The sequence below is a fragment of the Harpia harpyja genome, chromosome 4 (assembly GCF_026419915.1).
Source record: "Harpia harpyja isolate bHarHar1 chromosome 4, bHarHar1 primary haplotype, whole genome shotgun sequence".
Lineage (NCBI taxonomy): Eukaryota > Metazoa > Chordata > Aves > Accipitriformes > Accipitridae > Harpia > Harpia harpyja.
This window is the reverse complement of record NC_068943.1, coordinates 32,286,386-32,309,831: the sequence shown is the minus strand read 5'-3', so window position 1 is coordinate 32,309,831 and position 23,446 is coordinate 32,286,386. Positions and strand designations below refer to the sequence as shown.

The following is a 23,446-nucleotide window of genomic DNA, read 5'->3' as shown; positions in this document are numbered from 1 at the left end:
AAGACAGACAAAGAACACATGGAAATAGCTGTCAAATTAAAAGGAGTTACTTTGTTTGGGATGCAATTTTACTCTGCTGGCTTCACTTTCACTGTAGAGAAAATGCCCATTTCTGCTTTTGCTTAGTGTGGTATCTGTTATGGGCAGCTCCACTGACTTCACCACAAATATACTGATGTAAAACTCGCACAGAAACCAAAGCAAGTATGTAAAGTACTACAGTTCAACGTGCGCTCACAAGTACAGCAAAACAGCAGACAGAAGCCTTACGTAGAAACATCCCTGTTTAAGAAAAGCTCGTACAAGGCACCACAACTCAGATGCAACAAACCATCAGTAGGAGTTCTGCTATGTAGACTTCTCTGTTTTGTTTTGGTTTTTTTTTTTAACTTAAGTATCTAACAAGTTCCTCATTTGTCATTCAGTGGGCATTTTCTATAGCTATTGTGAAGCATATGCTTAAGCCATAGCAAAAACAAGACAGGTTTTACCATTCACTTCCAATGAAATAAGAGGCTGCAAATGAAGGCATTTCTGAAGTTAGATCCACAAATGACAATCTCAAAGAACCTGAATTTATCTCTCTGCTACCTGACTCTCTATTCTGTCTAACTGCAGGTGACATGAGGTACCTGTAGCATATTTGTCTGCGATTTTCTAATTCTCTAGATTGTTTGACATGAGTCTTTAGACTGTAACATGACAAGGAAAATGGAAACCAATACCAATACTGAAGACAGTTGGCTCAAAGCATCCACCACCCTGAGGTCAATAAGAAAACTTACAGCATCTTCAAGGGAATCCGGATCGAATATTTGCCTTACAAAGCTGTCGCCCTTTATCACCCCTATTCATCTCAAATAGGAAAGCATGACTATGCACAGTGAGTCTGTATTGCTGCTCATTTTTATCCTCCTTTGTGGAAAAACTAATCAGGCATACATGGCTCTTTTTTGTTACAAATATCACTGTTTCAAACCATTTACATGAAAATAAATTATAGGGTAGTAGACCAGAACCACAGATCTCGCTCTTGAGCTTAGCAGAGGCTTTTAAACCTCATATAGCCAACACTAAGTTAAAGTCTGGCCAAGAGTCAAAACAATAAAATTTGAAAGCCTCAAAGGTGAACATTCTGCCACAACACTTACAGCACAGTTTCACAACTGGCTTAAATCAGTTTAAGTGCACTGGTGCTCCTCAAAGTTACACACCTGCGCTTTCTGCTTCGTCCCTTGCTTCAGCATTAGCACAGCTACGACTGTGGAAATGATGTATTTGTTAGGATTAGTTTTAAACCAAATAGTTCTCCTCATTCAGCTGAGTGCATATATACACCCAGCACAAGGGAAGAAGCAGAGGGGAGGCCTGAAGGGACGGCAGTAGGGTTACTTCAAGCAACAGCCTGCATTTAAACTGTTTAAGTCAATCATATAAACCATATCAGAACCCAATGAACTCAAGAAGTACGGAGAGAGTTAAGGTAGTATTTGTAAGCAGAAGTAGGACCTCCGTGGCCTTTCCGAAATAACGGGTACCTAATCTGCTCACTCTTATCTCATGCCCCCATGTCAACCAACATTTTCTTTTTTTCTTTCAGAGACGATGTAACGGATAACTACGGAAACTTAGAGCAGAGGACTTTCAATACTACTGCTTCTACCTCACATTTGAAGGACTTGCATAGCCAAAAGTTCGCTTTTTCCATCTATACCACTGAACCACTAAAATACCACAAGACGGCAGCTGAGAAAGTTCGACAAAGCCCAGAAACGCGAGTACGGGGGGGTGCAGGACAGAAGCATGTCCTACATCCCTCCTCCAAAGTTTTGACGCTTCCTTTCTTACCTTCTAGGTATTAGCTGATAGCCACATTGAAAATAAAACTGCTAAATGTGGTCAACAATGTAATAAAAAAAGTTCATAAAGTACTGAATTTATTTCATAAAACTTCAGGATATGGTCTGGAAGGAAAGAGCAGTTGCGGGGGGGAGGGGGGGGTGTGTCAACTGAAGTACTTGTAATTGCTGTTTCCCAGTCCTAATGAAGTGCTAAATAATCATTTAAGTAATCTTATGATGCAGAATTTAAAGAGGCTATTTGCTGACTTACACATTTAGAAAGTAATAGTTCTTCTCATTAATCAAGTCCAAGTTCTGCTTTTTGGCAGTAGTTCTCCCCTGACAAGCATTTTCATGTCAGTATTTATCTATACTAATTAGCTTACCAGCTTGAACAACTCTTATGAAACTTTATTCTTCCTGAACTTCTTACGTTCCAGTTTTGTGAAGGAATGCAAATTAATACCATAGTTGGTTTATTTTTTTTTAAACTATAAAATAAATCTTATTGAATGACTATGGTAAATTCTTTCAATAACTTATTTATGTTATCCTTTATAAAAAAAGAGAATAGGAATGTCACTGCGGGCTTTGTGCTGTCTCTGACATGTAGAGGTTAAAATCCTCTCGTACAAAGTCAGAGGCCTCCATTCGGCCAAAACTGCAAGAGGCTGCAAGCACTTGATGTGGTGGTTGCAAGTAATTTGGCATGAATGTGAAATACATCCTCAAGAAATACATGGATAAACACCAGTAATTCTGACATGGAACCAGTCTACCTCAATCCTGGCCAGAGAATACACATTGGGCAAAAACTTAAACTAAAAATCTGAAAAATAAAAGTAATTGCCTTAGAACTAAACAAATTAGAAATGTCTTTCTGCAAGTTCTGTCCTCCTGACCCATTTCATCCTGTGTGTTTGGAATAGCTTCGAAAATAATTCATGAAGCTTCTTCCATTTCCTTCCTATCATTTCTAGTACTTGCTTACTATAGCAGCTGATTTTTTTTTTTTTTTTTTTTTTTTTTTTACATAAAACAGTCATGTTTTGCACTTGCAAAGTATTTTGAATTTTTAGTCATGGAACATTGGACAAACTTCTGCCAACTACAATTAAACATTGAATTTCTAATCCTATGATTTAGAAAGTATAAGCTTGAGTAGAGCCAGAATTTGCCATAGTGTTAGGGAAAGCCATTTAACCTATTTCCTGCATATAAGGTGGAGAGAAATTTCAAATACTGACATTATTTCAATCAGTTTGCAGAATGATTCAATAAACACATATTTTTTTTTAAAGTTCAAAAAAAAGTAAATGAAAGTTCAGGAACTCAGGTATTTTGTTCTCATTAAGGCATCTCTCTTCCTATCTGACATTTTAGAAATTCCTTTCATCCTATTCCTATCCGTTGAAAATCACGTTGCTAAGATTGTTTACTGATCCTTTTTCCATTTTCCTTCCCTCTGAACAATGTCAATGTCCATTTTTCAAGCTTTTCATCTTTATGATCCTTTACTTTGCTTTTTAGCCCATCCCTTTTAAACCACCCAATCCATAGATTAAAGCTCCAAAAGATTTCACATTATCTAACCTCTACTAGCCTACTGTAAGATCAACTAGACTTACTTACACGTCATAATCATCTGATCTCAACACACACTTCTAACGCACGATGCCATGATGCCTCTTCTCCAGGGAATGCGCTGCAGTATGCATAAAGTTTTCTTGAATTAATCTATAAAGTGCAACTCCGAACATCACCTCAGGATATATCTGGATACCTGTTACAAACTGCCAACTCTCCATGTCACTGTCCCTAACGAACACCTGTACAATGCCTGCTACATATGCTATAGGCCCTCTGAAAAATACTGTACTACACAGCAGCAGAACCATTTTCGATCGTCTTTCAAGAGTTTCCTATCTCGCCAAGGTGGCTCATTAAATTACTCCAAAGATGCAATGGAAATGGTGATTTTGTTCTTCATGCAAAGTAATTTCTCCCTCAAAGTGAGACTATATAAAGGGTCAGAGGCTTAATTAAATCAGCAACCCCTAACACACACACACACTGTTCATAACTACAGAAAATGAAAAATTTAAAGTTGAGGCTGCGGGGAGGGCTAAGTAGGTGTGGCATTTCTTACCTGCTCTTGCTGCATATATTAGAGGGAGGTGGGGGCCACCATTTTAAATGTATCAGATAACAAAGGGACATGTTGATAATATCTTATCCAATTATTGCTTGCTCTGAGTATCTTTATAATTGCTTTCTCAGAAAAATTTACTTTGCACATCAAAACATTTGAGAACGTAAGCAAAAACTGCTGCTGGTACTTGCCGTGAGGTACACAAAAAGTGCAACTCAAGAACCTTCATGGAAGTATTTTAGACCCATCTGTTAGTGGCCTAAAACACTGCTGTAACTGCTCATGTGTATTTACAATGCAAACAACCAATCTGCATATTCCATGACACCATTTACATAATTCCAGGTAAACCTAACGTGTTCATTAGCATTAACTGGACCTTTGAGATAACAAAGCTCCTTTTACCGTTAGACACTGCACACTTCTCTTAGTGCTATCACAAAAATGACTTTCAAACTTGCAGTATTGTACTTTAAAAAATTAATCCCATATTTTCAATCTCTGTCTCAACTATTGTGGTCAACAAACCAAATAATGCCAAGAACAAGCTCTAAAATGTAAGCAGAGGGGACATACATTTTTTGAAATGAAATATTCTAAAACTACCTTCAGAACTTGTATGACAAACTCCAGAACATAATTCTGCACTTTTCTCCATCACTGCACATGGGAAACTTTCCCCAAAACCCTGCCCCAAAAAACTTTTATGCAAAATCAAAATGAAACAAGAAAAAGAATGTCATCTTTAGAAAGCCTCAAGTAGACTTGTAAATATTCTGAAGGATTATCTTACGCCAAGGGATACTGCGATGACTGAACACAGTCCCAACAGCAGCACTTTAGAGGCAAAATTTCACTTCAAAGGAGAGGGTTCCAGCTAGGAAAGCAAAAGAATATACTTATTTGCCTCTTAGTTGCTTAAAAATTATTAATCAACACATGTTGGTTTTCCTTTCTGCCTGTATCAGCTTTTACGTAGCATTCCTTAAGTAAAAACATGTTCTCTGTAGTCCACTTCTCTTGATAACACTAGGTATATAAAGGACAGTATAGGAAACAGCAAGGAAGGAACTTCATATAACTAATTGAAGTGGTTCAAAAAAACTGCTTACCGACACAGGGTCATACAACAAATACTGTAAAGAAGTGTTTCAGAACTAGAATTTGACTAAAACTGGCACTTCTTAAAGTATGGTTGTCATACTCACTGCACATTTTTAAGAACAAAGAACCAAAGCAATCTGTTGTTCTCACATTATTTAGAGAAACTGCAACAATAAAATACCTTTGCTATACATATATTTGGCTTTAAAAAGCCCTCTTCTCCATGAATTCAAGAGTAGAGAAAAAAAAAATAGGACTCTAGCAGCCTGAATTTATACAAAAGGAGAAAAATTGTTTCCTCCTTCTGCAAGGAGGAAAGGAGCAGTTGTGTTTCCTACAAAGGAAATTGAAACAATTGAAAAGAGAAGCATTTCAAATGCACAGGAATTAAGAACTCTCATTTTATTCTGAGCTTCCTTTTCCCTTTTTAAGCAATAACATACACAGAGACATTATTTTAACTTAGACAACCTAACAGACTCACAGCCCAAACACATCAGCTTCTCTTGCCCCTTTTTTTTTTTTTAAATATTTGAAAGATTTTTGGCGGCTATGTATTAGAACATAGCTAGTAAAACAAAAACTAATTGGGAAAACTGGTTCTAGAAGGTCAGTCAGACTTTCAGTGGAAAATATTTACAGTTTTCTTTTAACTTTGACTTGTAATTTGTAGGTGTACTTTCATCTGCATTTACGCTAACAAGTTTCCTGATATGGAGGAGTCTTTAAGTGGCTATGCGATAGTCATGCAGGATTAGTCTGACTAGGTAAAAATAGTCTGTTCACCATAAATCTTATAATGTTCATTTAAAGACTTGCCTACTACACAGGAAAATTTTTAAGGAGGGAAAAGAGGGAATTTTCAGTCTGCTAACTACTTCACACTGTCTCCGTAGGTGGACACCATCATTGCGTTTTAAGGCGGCAGTAAGCCACTTACCAGAAGCAGTCTTAGTGACTTAGGAGTGTCTGAGCAGGCAAATCCTGAAAGGTAGTTGAGAAGGTCGAAGTTCCCGGCCCTGCTTTCTCTGTACCTACTTCCCCATAGACTTACGGAATTAAGGCTCTTAATAGATCCTTTTGCTTGGCAGGAATCTAACCTAAAAATACAAAATTTTAATCTTCCTACATTTTTATTGCATTCACCAGCCACTGCAATTATCTGAATATCATACTTAATAAAGGGTTCTCCATCCAAGGACTTCAAACTATATTTAACAATTAAGACGGCCTTGCATCCCAGTGAGGAAGTGAACGAGCTCTTACATGGAGGGAAGTTCAAGCACAAAGTCATAGAAAACTTTGCCAGGATTGGAACAGAAAATCTGTGGCAGAGCCAGAAACAGACTTCCTGGCTCCCAGCCCTATGTCTCAACCATAATAAATTCCTTCCTGTACATACACATGCCCAAAGACAAACTCCAGTAGATAGGCTAAAAATGCTAAAACCCATGAAAATGGTTGGATAAATAATAATACTTAGGGCAAAGAAAATACTGTCCTGCCAAGGTTTGTCTTCACTGCAACAGATAGCACAAGTTCTTTTGCATAAGTTTGCTTATGCAAAGTGAGAACAAATGCCTGTGCTGTGATACAGATGTGCCTCTAAAAGCAGTAAGGTTAGTTATAGAATAATGGAGTTACATACAGCGCTTTGTGCATCTGACAACCTCGGTGTAACAGTGCACACTCTGGGTTTGGAAGCACTGTAAGAATTTATTACAATGTTATTAATGGCAAAGTTGGGGTTTTTTTCCTCTAAAGTAAGAGCTTTCAGTAGCAGCATCAGCGCCAGACTAAATGTGGTACACAGGACAAGTTCAAAAGTCATTTCGCCTTTGACTACAACTTCTGTCTGATTCCAGCACTGAAGACCAGGGTAACACCAGAAGAACACACAACACTGGTCAAAACAACTCCAAAGGCTTGGAAAGCCTTCCAGTACTTGTTTTATTTCAGTGAAATATTTCTTTACCACTCGATTTGGACTTCTGAACTTCAGGGATTCTGCCCCTGTGTCCTAAATGAGAGCAAACAGCTCTGTACTAGCACACTGCTAGGGTTAGAAGGACTTTTCCTTCTCACCCCCCTGTTCAACGCTGGAATAGGTTTGCCTCACAAATCCAAGATCGCTCAAGGGCATAAAGAGTCCTAGATATCTAAACTCGGGTATCTCAACTCATGTAAGCAGAGCTAAGCGGTAACCGTCCGAAGGAGCGTACAAAAATCTGTTCGTTGCTGAAGCGAGAGACGATTTCAAGCATCTCGCCAGCTCTTAGCTTTAAGGAGCCCATGCTCACTCTGCCTCCGATGCCTCTTCAAGAGCCACAGGAAACCTGTTGATGGAAACGCAATCTTTGCTCATCTAGCACTCATCTAGCAAACGACAAGTCCTAACCCATTCCCGTCTCTGATGCAGAAAGGCAGACAGACTTCCATACGCATCTCCCTGCAGCGGCAGCGGCGTTTCCTTTGGAGAAAAAAAAAAATTAAAACCCCTCAAGCGTAGAGGGCCCTGGCCGCAGCTGCTTCTTCCTCCTCATCCCAAAGGAAAATTTGCCCATAGTGAAGGAGCATAAGCAAGGGCATTACCACATCAATTCTTCCTCCATAATAACCGATACAGCTTTTTAAATTTTTTTTTGGTTTTTTTTTGAAGCTTTGGGGCTTACTGAAGGCTCTCCCAAATCTGATGGCGCAGAGCCAAACGTCTTAAAACGTGACCTAACGAAAGGAAAGTGTGATGAAGTTTCCTGCCTGCTCGTGCCGGAGCCCAGCCAGAAGGGAGGCTGCTCTCGATTCCCACGGCTCGTGGTGCGCTAACGCAGGTTCGTCAGCTCGGAGAAGCTCGCTGCTGGATAGCAATCAGCCACCTCTAAATTAAGAAAATGGGTGTGCAATTCACTTTTGCCCTTCACGCTTTTACACTAAAATGACTCAGACCGCCCGCTCAATCATATACCTCCTCACTGAAACACGATACAAAGCAAAAACCTTTCAACTCGGGGTTTTCAAATTTTCTTCTGCAGGTGGAAAAAAAAAATGCTGTTTCTGGAAGTATATAAATATCTCCTAGTTCTTCAATTAGGGTAAAGTGCACGTACTGTTCTGCACCAAAAAGTTGCAAGGGTGAGAGAAAATCCTAAAGACAACAGAAGCATATATCCAAGCCCCTAAAATACAGCACTGAGCAGCACCCACATTCGTAACAGGAGCAACAACACTGGCCACAGCAAGGCAGGGGCTCTGACGGCCAACTGAAGGCTGAGGATGCACCCTCACAATTGCTCTAAAGCACATTTATGGTGGTAAAATGAAAAGTGCTCCTGAGACATCCCCACCCTGTCTCTGTGCACCCACACCTTCGCCCAAACAGAAATTCCAAGTACTCATGAATTAGTTTCTCTCTCTAAAAGTGAATTCTTGCTTGAGGTCTTGACATGTGACATCAAATTTCTGTACTTCAGGGATTTTCATTCCAGTAACTGAGCCTGCCCCACACAGTTTTCCTGTGCAAACAAAGCCGGACCAGGAAAACCGAGCTTGGAGCTCCCACGGCCCGATGCAGAACTCGGGAACTCTTGCAGGAAAACTCCCCTTTCACTGTGCAAGGCTGCCGGGAGTAGAAACAAAATTTAACCACGTGTCACGACTGCTTTTGTGAGGAAAGCCAGGTAAGGCAACTTTATGCTAAGATACAAGTTAAGTTGGACCCACAAGAGACTCTGCCAGGCTCACATTTTCATTTCTTGCCGACTTAGAAGTGGAAAACGCACTACGCTTTATGGTTCGGTATGAGTTTCAAAAATAGTCGAAAAGGTTTCCTGTAGTTTCTTCTTGTAGAAGTGAAACTGCTTGATTTCACCTCAAAATCAAGGTGAAAGAGTTTCACAGAAGAAACTTATCAAGGAAACTTGAAATAAAACAAGCAAGACCCATTTTTGCATGTTTGTGAATTTTGTCTGACATACCTTACGTTAAGAAACTACGCCAAACCCCTGTGAAGTGCTGCTATTTACTCTCCTTTACAGCAGACTAGAAAGGTTTTGCCCAGAGCCTTGCTTAGGTACAACAGATTAAAATCTCATTCAAAAGAACCATGCCACCCAGCCAGATATGAAGAGATTTGTTATTCCAAGACTTAGAAATAGACTGCGTTTGATGCCAGAAGTGAGTCTATCCAAGCTGTTGTTAAATAAATGAGTCTGTCTAAACTAAGATTTATCTCATATCTGCCCCTAAAGGCAGTAAGAGCTGCTTTTTTAATATTTACTTAACAATTTAATTAGTTACAACATGTTTTCATTTCATTAATCAGTGACTAATGGGAGTATTTTGTGCATGTGTGATAACTGGCCCCCTTTAAATTATCAGAAACAATTGCATAGTGCAGTATTTATTGTGGTATATTAATTCTGTGCTTACATATTGAAGAAAATGCTTTCTGTACCACAGAATTTTAAAAAAATTGAAGCATTTTTTTTGTAAGAACCACCATCTTTCTGATTAGGAATAGAGCTTGGGATATGCTTTCTAATATGGAACAAGTTAAAAATTTCTCCTTGCACTGCAACACATCTCAGTCCTGGGAATATCCACGAGCAACCCACAGGCTCATATTATTTATGCCTCTCTCTTTCAGTAATTATTTGGCAAAATGATTTAATTACCTATCAGCGTTACTTTGTCCCTCCTGAGGTTTGTACTGGTGTATTGAGGGAATCGAGGCAGAACTGCTCAGGTGAGTTCTGGCAATTAACATGTTATCTGTCACAAGCAAAGATATCTATCAAAAGATGTATCCTCCATCAAATAAAATGTAAAATAATCCTATACAAAAGAACGACTACTATCTCCAAAGAAGAACAGGAATTTCAAGGCGCGTTATTCAGACACTGAAAAGTCTCTTCCTAACTGAAGAAAAAGATTTTGCAAGGAAGCTTTCGGCCTCCAGGACCTTTCAGGGAGTAGGGAAAGAGTTAACCGGAGGCTGCAGCTGCAGCACTCTGCTGGTGACCATTTGCACGCCTGCAAGGTACAGTCCCAGCAGACACATTATCAGATTGGGGGAAGGCAAACAAACCGAACTGAAACCATTCTTCAAACCGAGTCCGACCTCTTCTTCCTGTGATGTCATGCTACAAATTGCCCGAGATCTTTTCTCTCCTCTCCAGAAGGAGCCAGGCTGGCGAGAGGGACGCCAGGGCTGTGCTCTGCAGGAACAAACACGCTCTGGAATTTCGGTTCTGCCTTCGCAAGCGGCTTGCTTCCCACCCCGCGAAAGCTCCTTTTACAGAAGGAAGGCTGAGAGAAACGCGAGCGCCGACGCTTTGCGGAAATCCTTTTCTAAAGCATACGTTCCCAGCAAATTCGGATGGACGAGGCTTCGCCATCGTGATCTGCAGCCAAGAATAAGGCAGAAAGTTCTACGACGGCTTCATCGAATCGAGGGGGGGGGGAATGGAACTAAGCAAGCTTTGGGATGACCTCATGCGCCACAAATGATACGGGTTTTTGACTTTCAAAGACTGGCTATGTGATTACAAATAGCGCTTGGAAGAGAAGAGCAACGTCCTGGTGATTGCTGCTGGAGATGTACTCCCCTGCTGCACAGCCTGTGTTTCTTCTCTGAAGCTGTACTCTGCAACCAACTTAACCAAATACATCTGCAAGTTATTCTGGAATTTAAAAAAAGTTGCAATAAAAATACCAGAGAAACCTCCAAATCACAGGAATTTTAAATATACCATTATAATGGTAAGCTCTAATTGTTCCACTGAGGACTCCTTTAAATATACTTTATATGGGTGTATCTTTAGTATGGTGTTTGTTCTCGGCCTCATAGCAAACTGTGTCGCTATCTACATTTTTACTTGTACACTAAAAGTGCAAAACGAGACTACCACTTACATGCTTAATTTAGCAATATCGGATCTGCTTTTTGTGTTTACATTACCCTTCAGGATTTATTACTTTGTAGCGAGAAACTGGCCATTTGGAGACATTCTTTGCAAGATTTCTGTCACCCTCTTTTATACAAATATGTATGGGAGCATTTTGTTTCTGACTTGCATAAGCGTAGATCGCTTTTTAGCCATAGTACACCCCTTTCGATCCAAGACTCTCCGAACCAAAAGGAACGCAAAAATTGTCTGCGCTGCAGTATGGATAACCGTGTTAACAGGCAGCACACCAGCAAGCTTTTTCCAGTCTACAAACCGCCGTAATAATACTGAACAAAGAACGTGCTTTGAAAACTTTTCGGAGGACACATGGAAAACCTACCTATCCCGGATTGTTATATTCATTGAAATAGTTGGGTTTTTTATTCCACTCATCTTGAACGTGACCTGCTCTACTATGGTCTTACGGACTCTGAATAAACCACTTACATTAAGTCGGAATAAATTAAGCAAGAAAAAGGTACTCAAAATGATTTTTGTCCATTTGGTGATATTCTGCTTCTGCTTTGTGCCTTATAACATTACCTTAATACTTTACTCCCTTATGAGAACGCAGACCTGGATTAATTGTTCAGTGGTAACTGCAGTCAGGACTATGTACCCCGTCACCCTGTGCATCGCCGTTTCAAACTGCTGTTTTGACCCTATAGTTTATTACTTTACATCGGATACAATTCAAAATTCAATAAAAAAGAACCGGTCCACTAGACCACGGGACATCAGATTCTCCGAAAGGCCAGTTTCAGAGAACTTCATTCAACACGGCCTTCAGACCATAAAAATGAAAATATTTGACAGTGACTCTACAATCTAAACTGTATTAAAAGACTACTGGGACTAAACTGGAATTAGAAGCCTGCACATTTCTTCAGCTGCGGAAATATATTCTGATACGTATATGTTATGCTTCCTTCACATCAGAAAAGTTTATGATAAGACTGTAAAAGTGTTAAGCATAATAGTACACAGAAGAAGTATTTTAAGAATTTATGTCAAACGTCTGTTCTGACAGGTCGTATGTTAGAAATGAACTTTTGGTTTTGGATTAGGTTAACCAAAGTCCAAAGACTGTCGAGTTAAACACAAATGAAAAAGTGGGTGTGTTTTTTCTGAAGTTAAAACAATTGGTCATTTTTAATAATGATATTGGTTTCCAAGTTACGGAGGACGGGGGTGAAACTACCTGGTTTACACTGCACGACCCAGCTGCTGAGGAAAACAGCACCGTATTGATCACATCACCTCAGCTACTGTGCCTGCTCCGAAGTTCCCTCTTCTCCCTCTCTTACTCCTCCCTCCCGTCTTTCTCCCCGCACCTTCCTTCTTAAGGACCATTACGTTCATAGGAGGCTTCGATCAATGGGCTACAAGAACTTTGTTTCTCCCAGGTTTATCTGATAAAATACGTGCTCTCTCCACAAGCCTGGCCCCCATAAAGCAATTAAATCTTCTGGTAGTTCAGGGCATCTGGAAACAACTCGGACAAACTGGTTTTTCTTCTCACCTCTGTCTCAGATGTCTGTGTAATTATAACAAAATAACCGCTGATGACTGAAGTTAGTGCTTTAGGTACAGTACCACTTTATTAAAACTCTTTCGTGGGAACTTCAACTCAACACGACTTTTGAGCAAAATAAGGTAATTCAATCTCAAAGTAGTAGTTTCTTAGAAAAACATGACCTTTGCTAACTAGAAATGAGCATGTGGATGAACCCAAATATTTCTTCTAGGAAACTATTTGGTGTCCCATAAAGAAATTCAAGACACAGTAATTTAGAGTGAAACTTCCTCTCAATCTTTTGTGTCCTAGAAATATTTTTAACATGGGCATTTAAAATTTCAAATGCTATTTTCTTGCAAACTTTATAAAGTATAAAAATAAATTACTTGGGGCTACATGCTGGCAAAATTAATTGAGACACTTTGAAAAGTCAAAGCCATGTAAAAGGAGAAATATATGTATATTACTGTTATGAACAGGAATATATAGACAAAAGTGCTTTAAAACATCCTGCTATGTATGTTTCCCAGCTATTAGAACATTGCGTACATTTTCCTCAAAATTAATTTAATATCACTGTAAAATAAACAAATATTTAAAAGGTAAAAGTAAGTAGTAAGTGTTGTTTTTTCCTCCCCCAAAACAACGGAGTCAAGACTAAGAACTGAGTTAAAATGAATTTGCACTTTAGATTTAGGGCAGTCAGTTGCAACACAGATACAGCACTGAGGCATTTTTACTTCAGGGCAGTATATGGAAGCATGTCGGAGAAAACACATATTGAGCTGTCAGAGTATACGGTAAGTTATCTGATTGAGTTTACTTCCCTTTGCAAAGCTTTTGCTTAATTGTTATAAATCAACTGTACATTGCCTACTACTACTGGAAGACTGAGTTACTCAAAGACTGCTGCTAGAAACTAATGCTGATTGGATTTTAAATTTAACAGCATTTTAAATCTTTATCCACACAACTCATGAAAGGAAAATTCAAATAGTATGAGCTTATGCTACAAAGATAGCATAGATATGTCTGCATAATATCTGAAAATAGGCAGTTATCTTAGTTGGGAATCCTAAACTTTCTGATTCATATCTGACTTCAGAAAAATGCATGAAACCCCCAGCACGAGTAGAAATTGCGTATGTTTTCCACACGCCACTGACAGATCCAAAGTCCCTGACATCCAAAGTTCAAAAGCCAGATATGCATCTCTAATGTCTCCTCAATGCACCTCTCTCTAAAGAGCCTGTTTAACATTAGACTCCCTCCAAAGACTCTGAGACTAAAGTCCTTAATGTCACCACTGGGCTACACTCCCAGGCTACTGCTCTCCCTGTGCTTGGCAAAGCTGTTACTGGGTTGAGTGACAACTTAGAATCATAGAATCATAGAATCATTTCGGTTGGAAAAGACCTTCAAGATCATCAAGTCCAACCATTAACCATGCCCCCTAAACCATGCCCTGGAGTACCCTGTCCACTCGCTTTTTGAATACCTCCAGGGATGGTGACTCAACCACTTCCCTGGGCAGCCTGTTCCAATGCCTGACAACCCTCTCAGTAAAAAAATTTTTCCTAATATCTAACCTAAATCTCCCTTGCCTCAACTTGAGGCCATTTCCTCTTGTCCTATCTCCAGACACCTGACAGAAGAAACCAACACCCACCTCACTACAACCCCCTTTCAGGTAGTTGTAGAGAGCGATAAGGTCTCCCCTCAGCCTCCTCTTTTCTAGACTGAACAACCCCAGATCCCTCAGTCGCTCCTCATAAGACTTGTGCTCAAGGCCCCTCACCAACTTGGTTGCCCTTCTCTGGACACGCTCAAGCAGCTCAATGTCTTTCCTGCAGCGAGGGGCCCAAAACTGAACACAGTACTCGAGGTGCGGCCTCACCAGTGCCGAGTACAGGGGAACAACCACCTCCCTGTTCCTGCTGGCCACACTGTTCCTGATACAGGCTAGGATGCGATTGGCCTTCTTGGCCACCTGGGCACACTGCTGGCTCATATCCAGCCGGCTGTCAACCAGCACCCCCAGGTCTTTCTCTGCCGGGCAGCTTTCCAGCCACTCTTCCCCAAGCTTGTAGCGCTGCATGGGGTTGCCGTGACCGAAGTGCAGGACCCGGCACTTGGCCGTGTTAAACTTCATACAATTGGCCTCAGCCCATCGATCCAGCCTGTCCAGATCTCTTTGTAGAGCCTCCCTACCCTCAAGCAGATCGACCCTGCCTCCCAACTTGGTGTCGTCTGCAAACTTGCTGAGGGTGCACTCAATCCCCTCATCCAAATCATCAATAAAGATATTAAACAGAACAGGGCCCAACACCGAGCCCTGGGGAACACCACTCGTGACCCGCCGCCAACTGGATTTCACCCCATTCACCACGACCCTCTGGGCTCGGCCATCCAGCCAGTTTTTCACCCAGTGAATAGTGCACTTATCCAGGCCACAAGACACCAGCTTCTCCAGGAGTATGCCATGAGAGACAGTATCAAAGGCCTTGCTGAAGTCTAGGAAAATAACATCGACAGCCTTTCCCTCATCCACTAGGCGGGTCACCCGGTCATAGAAGGAGATCAGGTTGGTCAAGCAGGACCTGCCTTTCGTAAACCCATGCTGACTGGGCCTAATCCCCCTCTTATCCTGGAGCTGCCGTGTGAGTGCTCTCAAGACAAACCGTTCCATAATCTTTCCCAGTACCGAGGTCAGGCTGACAGGCCTGTAGTTCCCCGGATCCTCCCTCCGACCCTTCTTATAAATGGGAGTCACATTGGCAAGCCTCCAGTCCTCTGGGACCTCCCCTGTTGACCAGGAACGCTGATAGATGATAGAGAGTGGCTTGGCAAGGACCTCTGCCAGTTCCCTCAGTACTCTTGGATGGATCCCATCAGGTCCCATAGATTTGTGAGTGTCCAGATGGCGTAACAGGTCCCTAACTAATTCCTCCTGGATTAAGGGGGGTATGTTATGCTCTTCATCCTTACCTTCCAGCTCATGAGGTGGAGTACCCTGAGGATGACTGGACTCACTATTAAAGACTGAGGCAAAGAAGGCATTAAGTACCTCGGCCTTTTCCTCATCACTGGTTGCTACGTTCCCTTCTGTATCCATTAAAGGATAGATATTCTCCTTGGGATTCTTTTTACTGTTAACATATTTGTAAAAACATTTTTTGTTGTCCCTTACGATAGTGGCCAGATTTAGTTCTAGCTGAGCTTTCGCCTTTCTAATTTTCTCTCTGTATAATCTAACAAGATCCCTGTACTCCTCCCAAGTTGCCCGCCCTTTCCTCCAGAGATTATAAACTCTCCTTTTTTTCTTAAGTCCTAACAAAAGCTCCCCATTCAGCCAGGCCGGTCGTTTTCCTCGGCGGTTTGACTTGCGGCACATGGGAATAGCCTGGTCCTGAGCCATTAAGATTTCCTTTTTAAAGAATGTCCATCCCTCCTGGACCCCTTTGCCCTTCAGGACCGTCTCCCAAGGGACTCTCTCAACCAGTGCCTTGAAGAGGCCAAAGTTAGCCCTCCAGAAGTCCATAGTGGTGGTTTTGCTGACCACCTTCTTTGCCTCACCAAGAATTGAAAATTCTACCATTTCATGGTCACTAAGCCCAAGACGGCCTCCAACCATCACACCTCCCACCAGTCCTTCCCTGTTCGTAAACAACAGGTCTAGCAAGGCTCCTCCCCTGGTTGGCTCACCCACCAGCTGTGTCAAGAAGTTATCTTCCACACACTCCAGGAACCTCCTAGATTGTTTACTCACTGCTGTGTTGTATTTCCAGCAGATGTCTGGAAAGTTAAAGTCCCCCACAAGGACAAGGGCACACGATTCTGAGACTACTGCCAGCCGCTTGTAGAACGATTCATCCGTCTCTTCAACCTGGTCAGGCGGTCTATAACAGACTCCCAGCACAATAGCTGTCTTGTTGGCTTTCCCTCTCACCCTCACCCATAAGCACTCCACCTTGTCATCAGAATCGTGTAGCACTGAACAGTCAAAACATTCCCTAACATAGAGAGCCACCCCACCACCTCTTCTACCTTGCCTGTCCCTTCTGAAGAGCTTGTAGCCATCCATTGTAGCACTCCAGTCATGGGAGTCATCCCACCATGTTTCCGTGACGGCGACTAAGTCATATCTATCCTGCTGCACAATGGCTTCCAGCTCCTCCTGTTTATGGCCCATGCTGCGTGCGTTGGCATAGATGCATTTGAGCTGGGTCATTGAATCCACCCCTAACATCGGCATGCTGCCCCCAGGCTCATCTCTGGTGCACCTAGTTTTATCCCTTGCCCCCTTCGAACCTAGTTTAAAGCCCTTTCTATGAGCCCTGCCATCTCATGAGCAAGGATTCTTTTACCCCTTTGAGACAGCTGGACACCATCTGTCGCTAGCAAGCACCTCTGCGTTACAGCAGCGAGCACCCCACAGCCTCACCCTGATAAAGAGAAGCTGCTCCTTCTGAGATTACAAAACGGCAGGGGGAAAAAAAAAAAAAAAAAAAAATAGAAATCACTGACTTCAAAGCAGAACAAGCAGATAAAGTCGCATGTACGGGTACTCCCCTTTAAACCAGACTCTCCTTGGTGTGTATTAGCTCAAAGAGCCTGGGGAGGCATAAGAGTAGCTCTTTCTGCCGTGCACTCACTCTCCAGGGCAGTTGCTTCTGCTTTTTGCAACAGCGTAGTGCAACACAGTACAATAGCTTTCCGACCAGTTAACAGCTTGGTATCTCAAAAACGTTTGAGAAAGCTTTATATTTTTTATTGTTAAACATACTTCACCCTTTTCACAGGGGAAAAAACCCCAACAAAACAAAACCACAAAACCAAAAAAGACGACAGTCAAAAAAGCACCATCTGTAATTTAGAGAATCTGACCATTACTTGAGAAATTCCTGATCTGACTGATTCAGAAGAGGGTGGGGTGAACCTGTACCTCCCGCAACAAGCTGATATAAAGCCAAGCTACCAGCTATTCAGGACTGGATGAGGTTTTCTCCACCTTTTCCAGTTCTGCAACAAGATTATCCTGGAGAGCTGTGGATGGAGCAATGTTTTCACCTTTACATTCCTGAATAGCTGCACTCCTTCCCTCTGCTCCTGCCTTTGATACCGACTGTTCTGTCTCTCTGGTAAAAGCTTATGCCAAAATTTAAATCTAGATGAGGGGTTATGCTCTTAAGTCATGCCTAGGCATCTGAAATAAAAAAAGGTTTATATTGTCAGAGCTCCTGAGCATCTGAATGTGTTGCATCCAGTACTTCCTAGAAGTACGTCATTTTTACTCATATGCTTATAGAGGGGGGATTAGGAGTTCAGTTTCAGGATCAAAACTCACGAATTTGTTCTTTGTAGTCTGGTTTCTTCATCTACAGAGTGCAGATACTGTACACTTACCATAACAATAAAAGCAGTGAAATTTGCTTGCTTCCGAGCATTTTTTTGATCTAAACCAAGGTAGGCAGCCACTGATAACTAGATAATTAACCGGCAGTTTCAAAAAACAAGGAAAAAGAAACAAACTTGCTATCAACACCTCTGATGTACCTCAACATACCACTACTTTAAAAGCAAAAGATTTCCCATTTTATACTTTTTATATTCTGCTTGAAATGTTAATTTCTGGCTTTCTCAGAAACAGAAAGAAAGTCAAAATTTGTTTCACTCAGTATACGTGTCTTTGACATTTAAAGAAATACCAAGTCAAATACATCTTTATAGTTTTCACCTAGAAGTGCTTAAAAAAACCCCCATACATGATACTTCAGGCGGGTAAGAAATCCTTAACTGGAATCAACCTCCAAACTTCTATTTCTAAAGAAAGTAACCTCAGTCAGAGAAATGCAAAGATTGAAAAAGAGCTCACAAGATCGGGTAGAAGGTATGAATGGCTGTAGCGGATCAGACCCCAAACATTCAGCTCATCGACAGTCCTGCCTCCCGGAGCGGCCAAGGCTGGGTGCCTGGGGAAGAAGGTAACAGCAGGAGAGGCATACGAAGGCTTTCTCTCGTCCAAGTGCTGTCCCACTTCACCAGGTGTATCTCAGGACCTTCTGGGTCAGATGTGTTCGTGTGCTCAGCAACGCTAATGTTTTTTCTTCTGTGAGCCCGTCCCGCCTCCCTTTGAACTCATATAAAGTTTTTAACATCCGCAGCATCCCGCAGTAAAAAGTTCACATTGTATGTGTGCGTGTGGAGGGGGAACCAAACCAAAAGAACCAAACCTTTTGTTTCAAACCCATTAGTTTCATTACTGCCTGCTCATTTCTTTTGGAAGACGCAAGAAGCACTTGATTGCCATTCAGCCTTTCCATATCACTCCTGATTATACAGTCTTCTGTCTTCTCTTGCAGATGAGAAAGTGATTTTCATTTGTAATTTCAACCAGCATCATCGCTGAAGATGGGATTTTCAGAATTACATAAAGAACTCAGCTAAAATTACAGTGAACTCAGCGAGGTTCACTTTGAGACTGGTAATTTTGAAAATTCCACTTGAAAATAGTATCCTCTAGCACTATTTATTCTTCCAAGTTATTTTCTAAGAGTTTTATCAATGAAGAGCAATTTGTTCATACTTTTCCAGCAGTAAATGTAATATTATAAGGTTCATGCACCTGGGCAGACCTGTACATCCCGACAAGTTCCCTTTTTTGCTAGACTATTATAATTTATACCTCAGGGTTACCAGCATTTGAGCATCACTGACAAAATGAAAGAAGATACATTTCAAAAGCTAAGGCAAAATGTAAATCAGAATTAATCTAAATCTTCCAGTTGTAAATGCCTGGACTGTATTTGTTATCCAATTATCAGAGTGCTGAAAAAATTGTATAAATACCACTGACAATCACTGAATTAGCAAGTTTTCAGAACGTACTCAATAGAGTTCATTTAAGATGACTGCAAATTCAGAAAGCCATGCGTGCGCAATCTAATACTTCTGCAAGAAGTTAGATGGAGAAGTTTGTTCCAATCCTCCAATTCTGCTTTGACACTGAAGCCTTGCACATTTATTACCTCCCGCCCATCCAGTTCCTGTTATACAACTGCTTATAAAGCAAGCCCAGTTTTTCCCCGTAAGAAAACTGAATTTATCAACAAAATTAAGACAAGCAAAAAGAAGCCTGCACACATCATCTGGTCTTCTATAATACCTACCATTTTGTTGGAAAACTAAAAATTCCAGAACTGAGAATTTATATTTTAAATTATTTTTTCTATTCAACAAGGAGCCTGTCTACCCCAGTTGTAACAAAACTAAAAGCTGTCCTGCGCTAAGAAGGGGTAAGTTTTCTACATTTTAAACACGAGAATCAAACTGCAAGCAACAACAAAGGCCTCTAACAAGAAGTTCCTATCTTTTTATGAAGAGATAAAAGAATAATTTTCCACACACATAGCTTTAAGATTTGCCTTAACTCCACCTTTTTTAAAGCATGAGTTGCTGCCTTAAAGAAAAAAAATTCTTAAATAACAATGCTAGTAACAGGAGGCACCTGAAATTAATGCCATTATCTTGGGAATAATATTATCTCACATGAAAACAACTGTGCTATGTTAACTCTTCTGCTTTTCACGTGAATTCTGCAAAAATTGCTGCTTTATGAAAGGAAGTCAATTGTACACATTAGTTGCAAGTCATCACCCTTCTGTAAAATTATGCAAAATTGGATCTACTAATTTTTGGAAGTTTGTCCTGGTAAGCACTTTCTAAAAGCAACTGTCGATGTAATAAGAACTGAAGACACTCCTGGTCACTAAGGAGTGATACTGGATTATAAAAAATTTATCATTCATCACAGCATCAAGAACTACACTTGACTAAAGTTGGAAGCATCTATAATAAAACTTTGATGCTTTTATGAAGTAATGAAAAAAGTACCCACAACACTGCAGCTATTTCTTAATGGAGAAATTTGTTAAGTATATAGCAAACATGGCAAAAAACTGAGAATACAGACAGCGAAGCAAGTACCAAAATATCTGCCTTTTCAGCCCTAACAAAAGTATCTTTTGTTAATGAAACCACATCTGAAAACTCTTGGTCTGCTTAAGTTATTTAACAATTTTTATGCGTGAAAGAGAGTTTACCATATATACCGCATGCTCACATTGTGTTTTACATGCTCCTGTGGGTAGGTAAGTGCAAAAAATCAGCAGCTGTTTCTGTCCAGGTAAGATCTGCGAGTTCCTCTGAGCTGCTGGAAGGTGCAGCAGGCACAGAGAGAGCGTGCCAAGCACAGGCTCTGTTCTGGGCAGCCTAACACCCAAAACGGGAAGGACAGGGTGATGACAGCTCCGGTACTTACCCAAGCCAAGTTCAGACTAGGTACAGCCTAACTGGGTAAGCCTGAAGTCTCTTTTCAGGGGTTCGGGAGAACACCAGGCACGCAGGTCCAGACGTTAGTGGCACAGCACCCAGCTGTACCACAGGCGCTGAGCAGCCTGCACCTAACCCATTCGGACAAGCAAACCCAACCCAAACGAAGAGCTTAAAAAAAAATCCAGAGGGATTACCTTCCTGGAGGACAGTGAACACTATGCCTACTCAACTGCTGTAAACAGGAGAATCCTCATCCCTGACAAGGACTTTTTATTACTGGAAAGGTCCTGTAAAACATACACTCAGTGATACAAACATATAACTGAAGTACTATACATTTACACAGTATAAAAGCAGGCACAAAAGCACTCACTTGGCCTACAAAAAAAAAAACAAAACAAAACCCATGCATTTTTGCATGCAATAACTTAAAAGAAAATGCAGCAAGCAAAGAGACAAAACCCCACTTCCAATGACATATAATAGGCAGTTTGAGTTTGACAAGATACTGTTATCCCCTTAAGAGCTTGAAAATTGAGCATATAGCTGGAAAAAACCTCCACATTACAATGTTTGTTTGGCACCTATGTCGCTTCCACACAGAAGCTAATTCTATCTTCCACAGAAAAGTTAACTACGGAATGGCTCAAATAACACATCAATAAGGATAGAAAGAACAATAAAAGCTTATGACAGTTATTCAGGACTGTGGCTCACATAAAATAAGCAAGACCAAAACAAAACCCAAACCAAAACTTCATTCTACCCATTTCACCAGTTTTGTTTCACTGAAAAGATTTACAAAACTACAAAGTTAGACAGCATAATCCCATCCAAGGAAGAAGCAGCAGGGATACAGCCACAGAATTTAACCTAAGCATTACTTTTGTATTTAAGGAGACAGCCACATCGAATTTGCCCCACTTCAGCAAGACTTTACAAAATTAAAGAACTGCAAGTATATCTTCCTGAATTCTAATATATTTTTTCCTCATGGCCAACCTTTAAACATTCCTACAAAGTATTTGCAATGCAAATATTGCAGAGCTGCAAGATGAAAACTTGAAGTTCGAACTATCTAGAAACAGAGTAGGACTAAAATGAAAGTCCTCCAGCTGTGGTATGACCATCAAAATATCAGATAACAAAAACACAAAAAAACTTGAAAAGCAAGGATTCCCAGAAAACTGCTTCACTATTTCTTGTTAAAATGTTCCTAATAATCAGGGTAACCTTAAGGAAAAAAAGACTAAAAAAAAGGCGTATCATGTTAACCGAGTCTTATTTCTGTGGCTAACTCTGCACTTGGGACCAGTGTCGACGCAGGCAAGATACCTTTATACTGCAGCAACAGAGCTGCAAGCTCCCCTGAGCACAGGCTATAAAACCCAGCTCCCTACTACAGCTGTAAATTTATAGCCAGAGAGATCGTGACACATCCCCTGCTGCTGTAGCCACACTGGTAACAGTACATAACCTCTGCATGAACAGACTCCACAACGGTGACTATGGGTGAGATATATCAGCACAAGTAGCCACCTAAAGCAAAACTAGGTGTAATTAAATAACTACCTCTTGCTAATGTACCCTCAGTGCTGAAAGGAAGGGGGGAACGCAGTTATGAAAACTAATATTAACCATATGACTCACTTCTACTAACCTTAGCAGGCAAACGTTACACATGTAGTTTAGGTTTGTCTGAGACAGATGCTCTCTACACTCAGTGGAGAGAGGTACCTTCAGAAAGCGAATAATCCCATTGTAAAGTACCTGTTTAAGATATATAGAATGAATTGCTTTCTGGAAGTACAGCTCTGTCTCAAGTATAGAGGGAGCCTAAATACCCAAGTTATAGAAGTCTAACAATGTAGGACTCGTATCCCCCCCTAATAAGAGAAACTCTATACTTTAAAGCAGTAGATGAAGTAGAGAAAAACTTAAATCCTTCCTCAAGAATGGCACTCAAATTTCTCAGAACGAAAACTCTGCATAGTTGCTGTGTCTTAGGTAATCCCTTTGGTCATGTTTGTACTTGAATCAAAATAGCATCTTAAGGGTTGAGCTGAGTTGGTATACCTGCAACAGATAAATCCCTTAATACTGTGCTAATGTAACCAGTATCTTAGAAACCTAGTGAGTGTTTTGTACACTTGGTGAGTGCCTACCAAGAACTGAATACATTGCCACCACAGACAAAAGCAGGAAACACAGGACCTCGGCTTTAAGTGTTCTGGTTTCTCTTCCAGTAGCCTAGAGGATTTGCTTAGATGGAAACACCCAAGCATGAATAACAGCTTGAGTCATCTTCACGATAAAATAGGAGTGGCAGGGAAGATTTTCAAAGTGATGGTGCAGACAGTGAAGACTATCATTCGGTATTCTTCCTGGTTTTTCAATTTGCCTTCAGCTGTTAAGGCAGATAAAAGTTTCAAGCCTCAAAAAGCACAGTATGATTTCTATAAAAGGAAACTCTTCAGGAGTACCAGAAAGGCATGGGAGAAACTATATACTTTATTTATGCATTTATTAAAAAGTGTGTCTATATATATGC

The 23,446-nt window shown here is 40.8% G+C and overlaps 2 protein-coding genes across 4 annotated transcripts in view; one reads left to right on the top strand and one right to left on the bottom strand.

Annotated features, from left to right (window-relative positions):
• Nucleotides 1–23,446, bottom strand: part of RB1 (RB transcriptional corepressor 1) — an 83,173-nt gene that overhangs the window by 21,741 nt on the left and 37,986 nt on the right. The gene's annotated exons all lie outside the window — the stretch shown is intronic.
• On the top strand, nt 10,165–13,169 carry LPAR6 (lysophosphatidic acid receptor 6). The gene has a single exon (XM_052786133.1). It carries the CDS (start codon nt 10,852–10,854, stop codon nt 11,872–11,874), a length of 1,023 nt encoding a protein of 340 aa, XP_052642093.1. The 5' UTR covers nt 10,165–10,851; the 3' UTR covers nt 11,875–13,169.

Coding starts and splice junctions, on each gene's coding strand:
- LPAR6 (XM_052786133.1), top strand. CDS start 10,852: ATGGTAAGCTCTAATTGTTCCACTGAGGACTCCTTTAAATATACTTTA.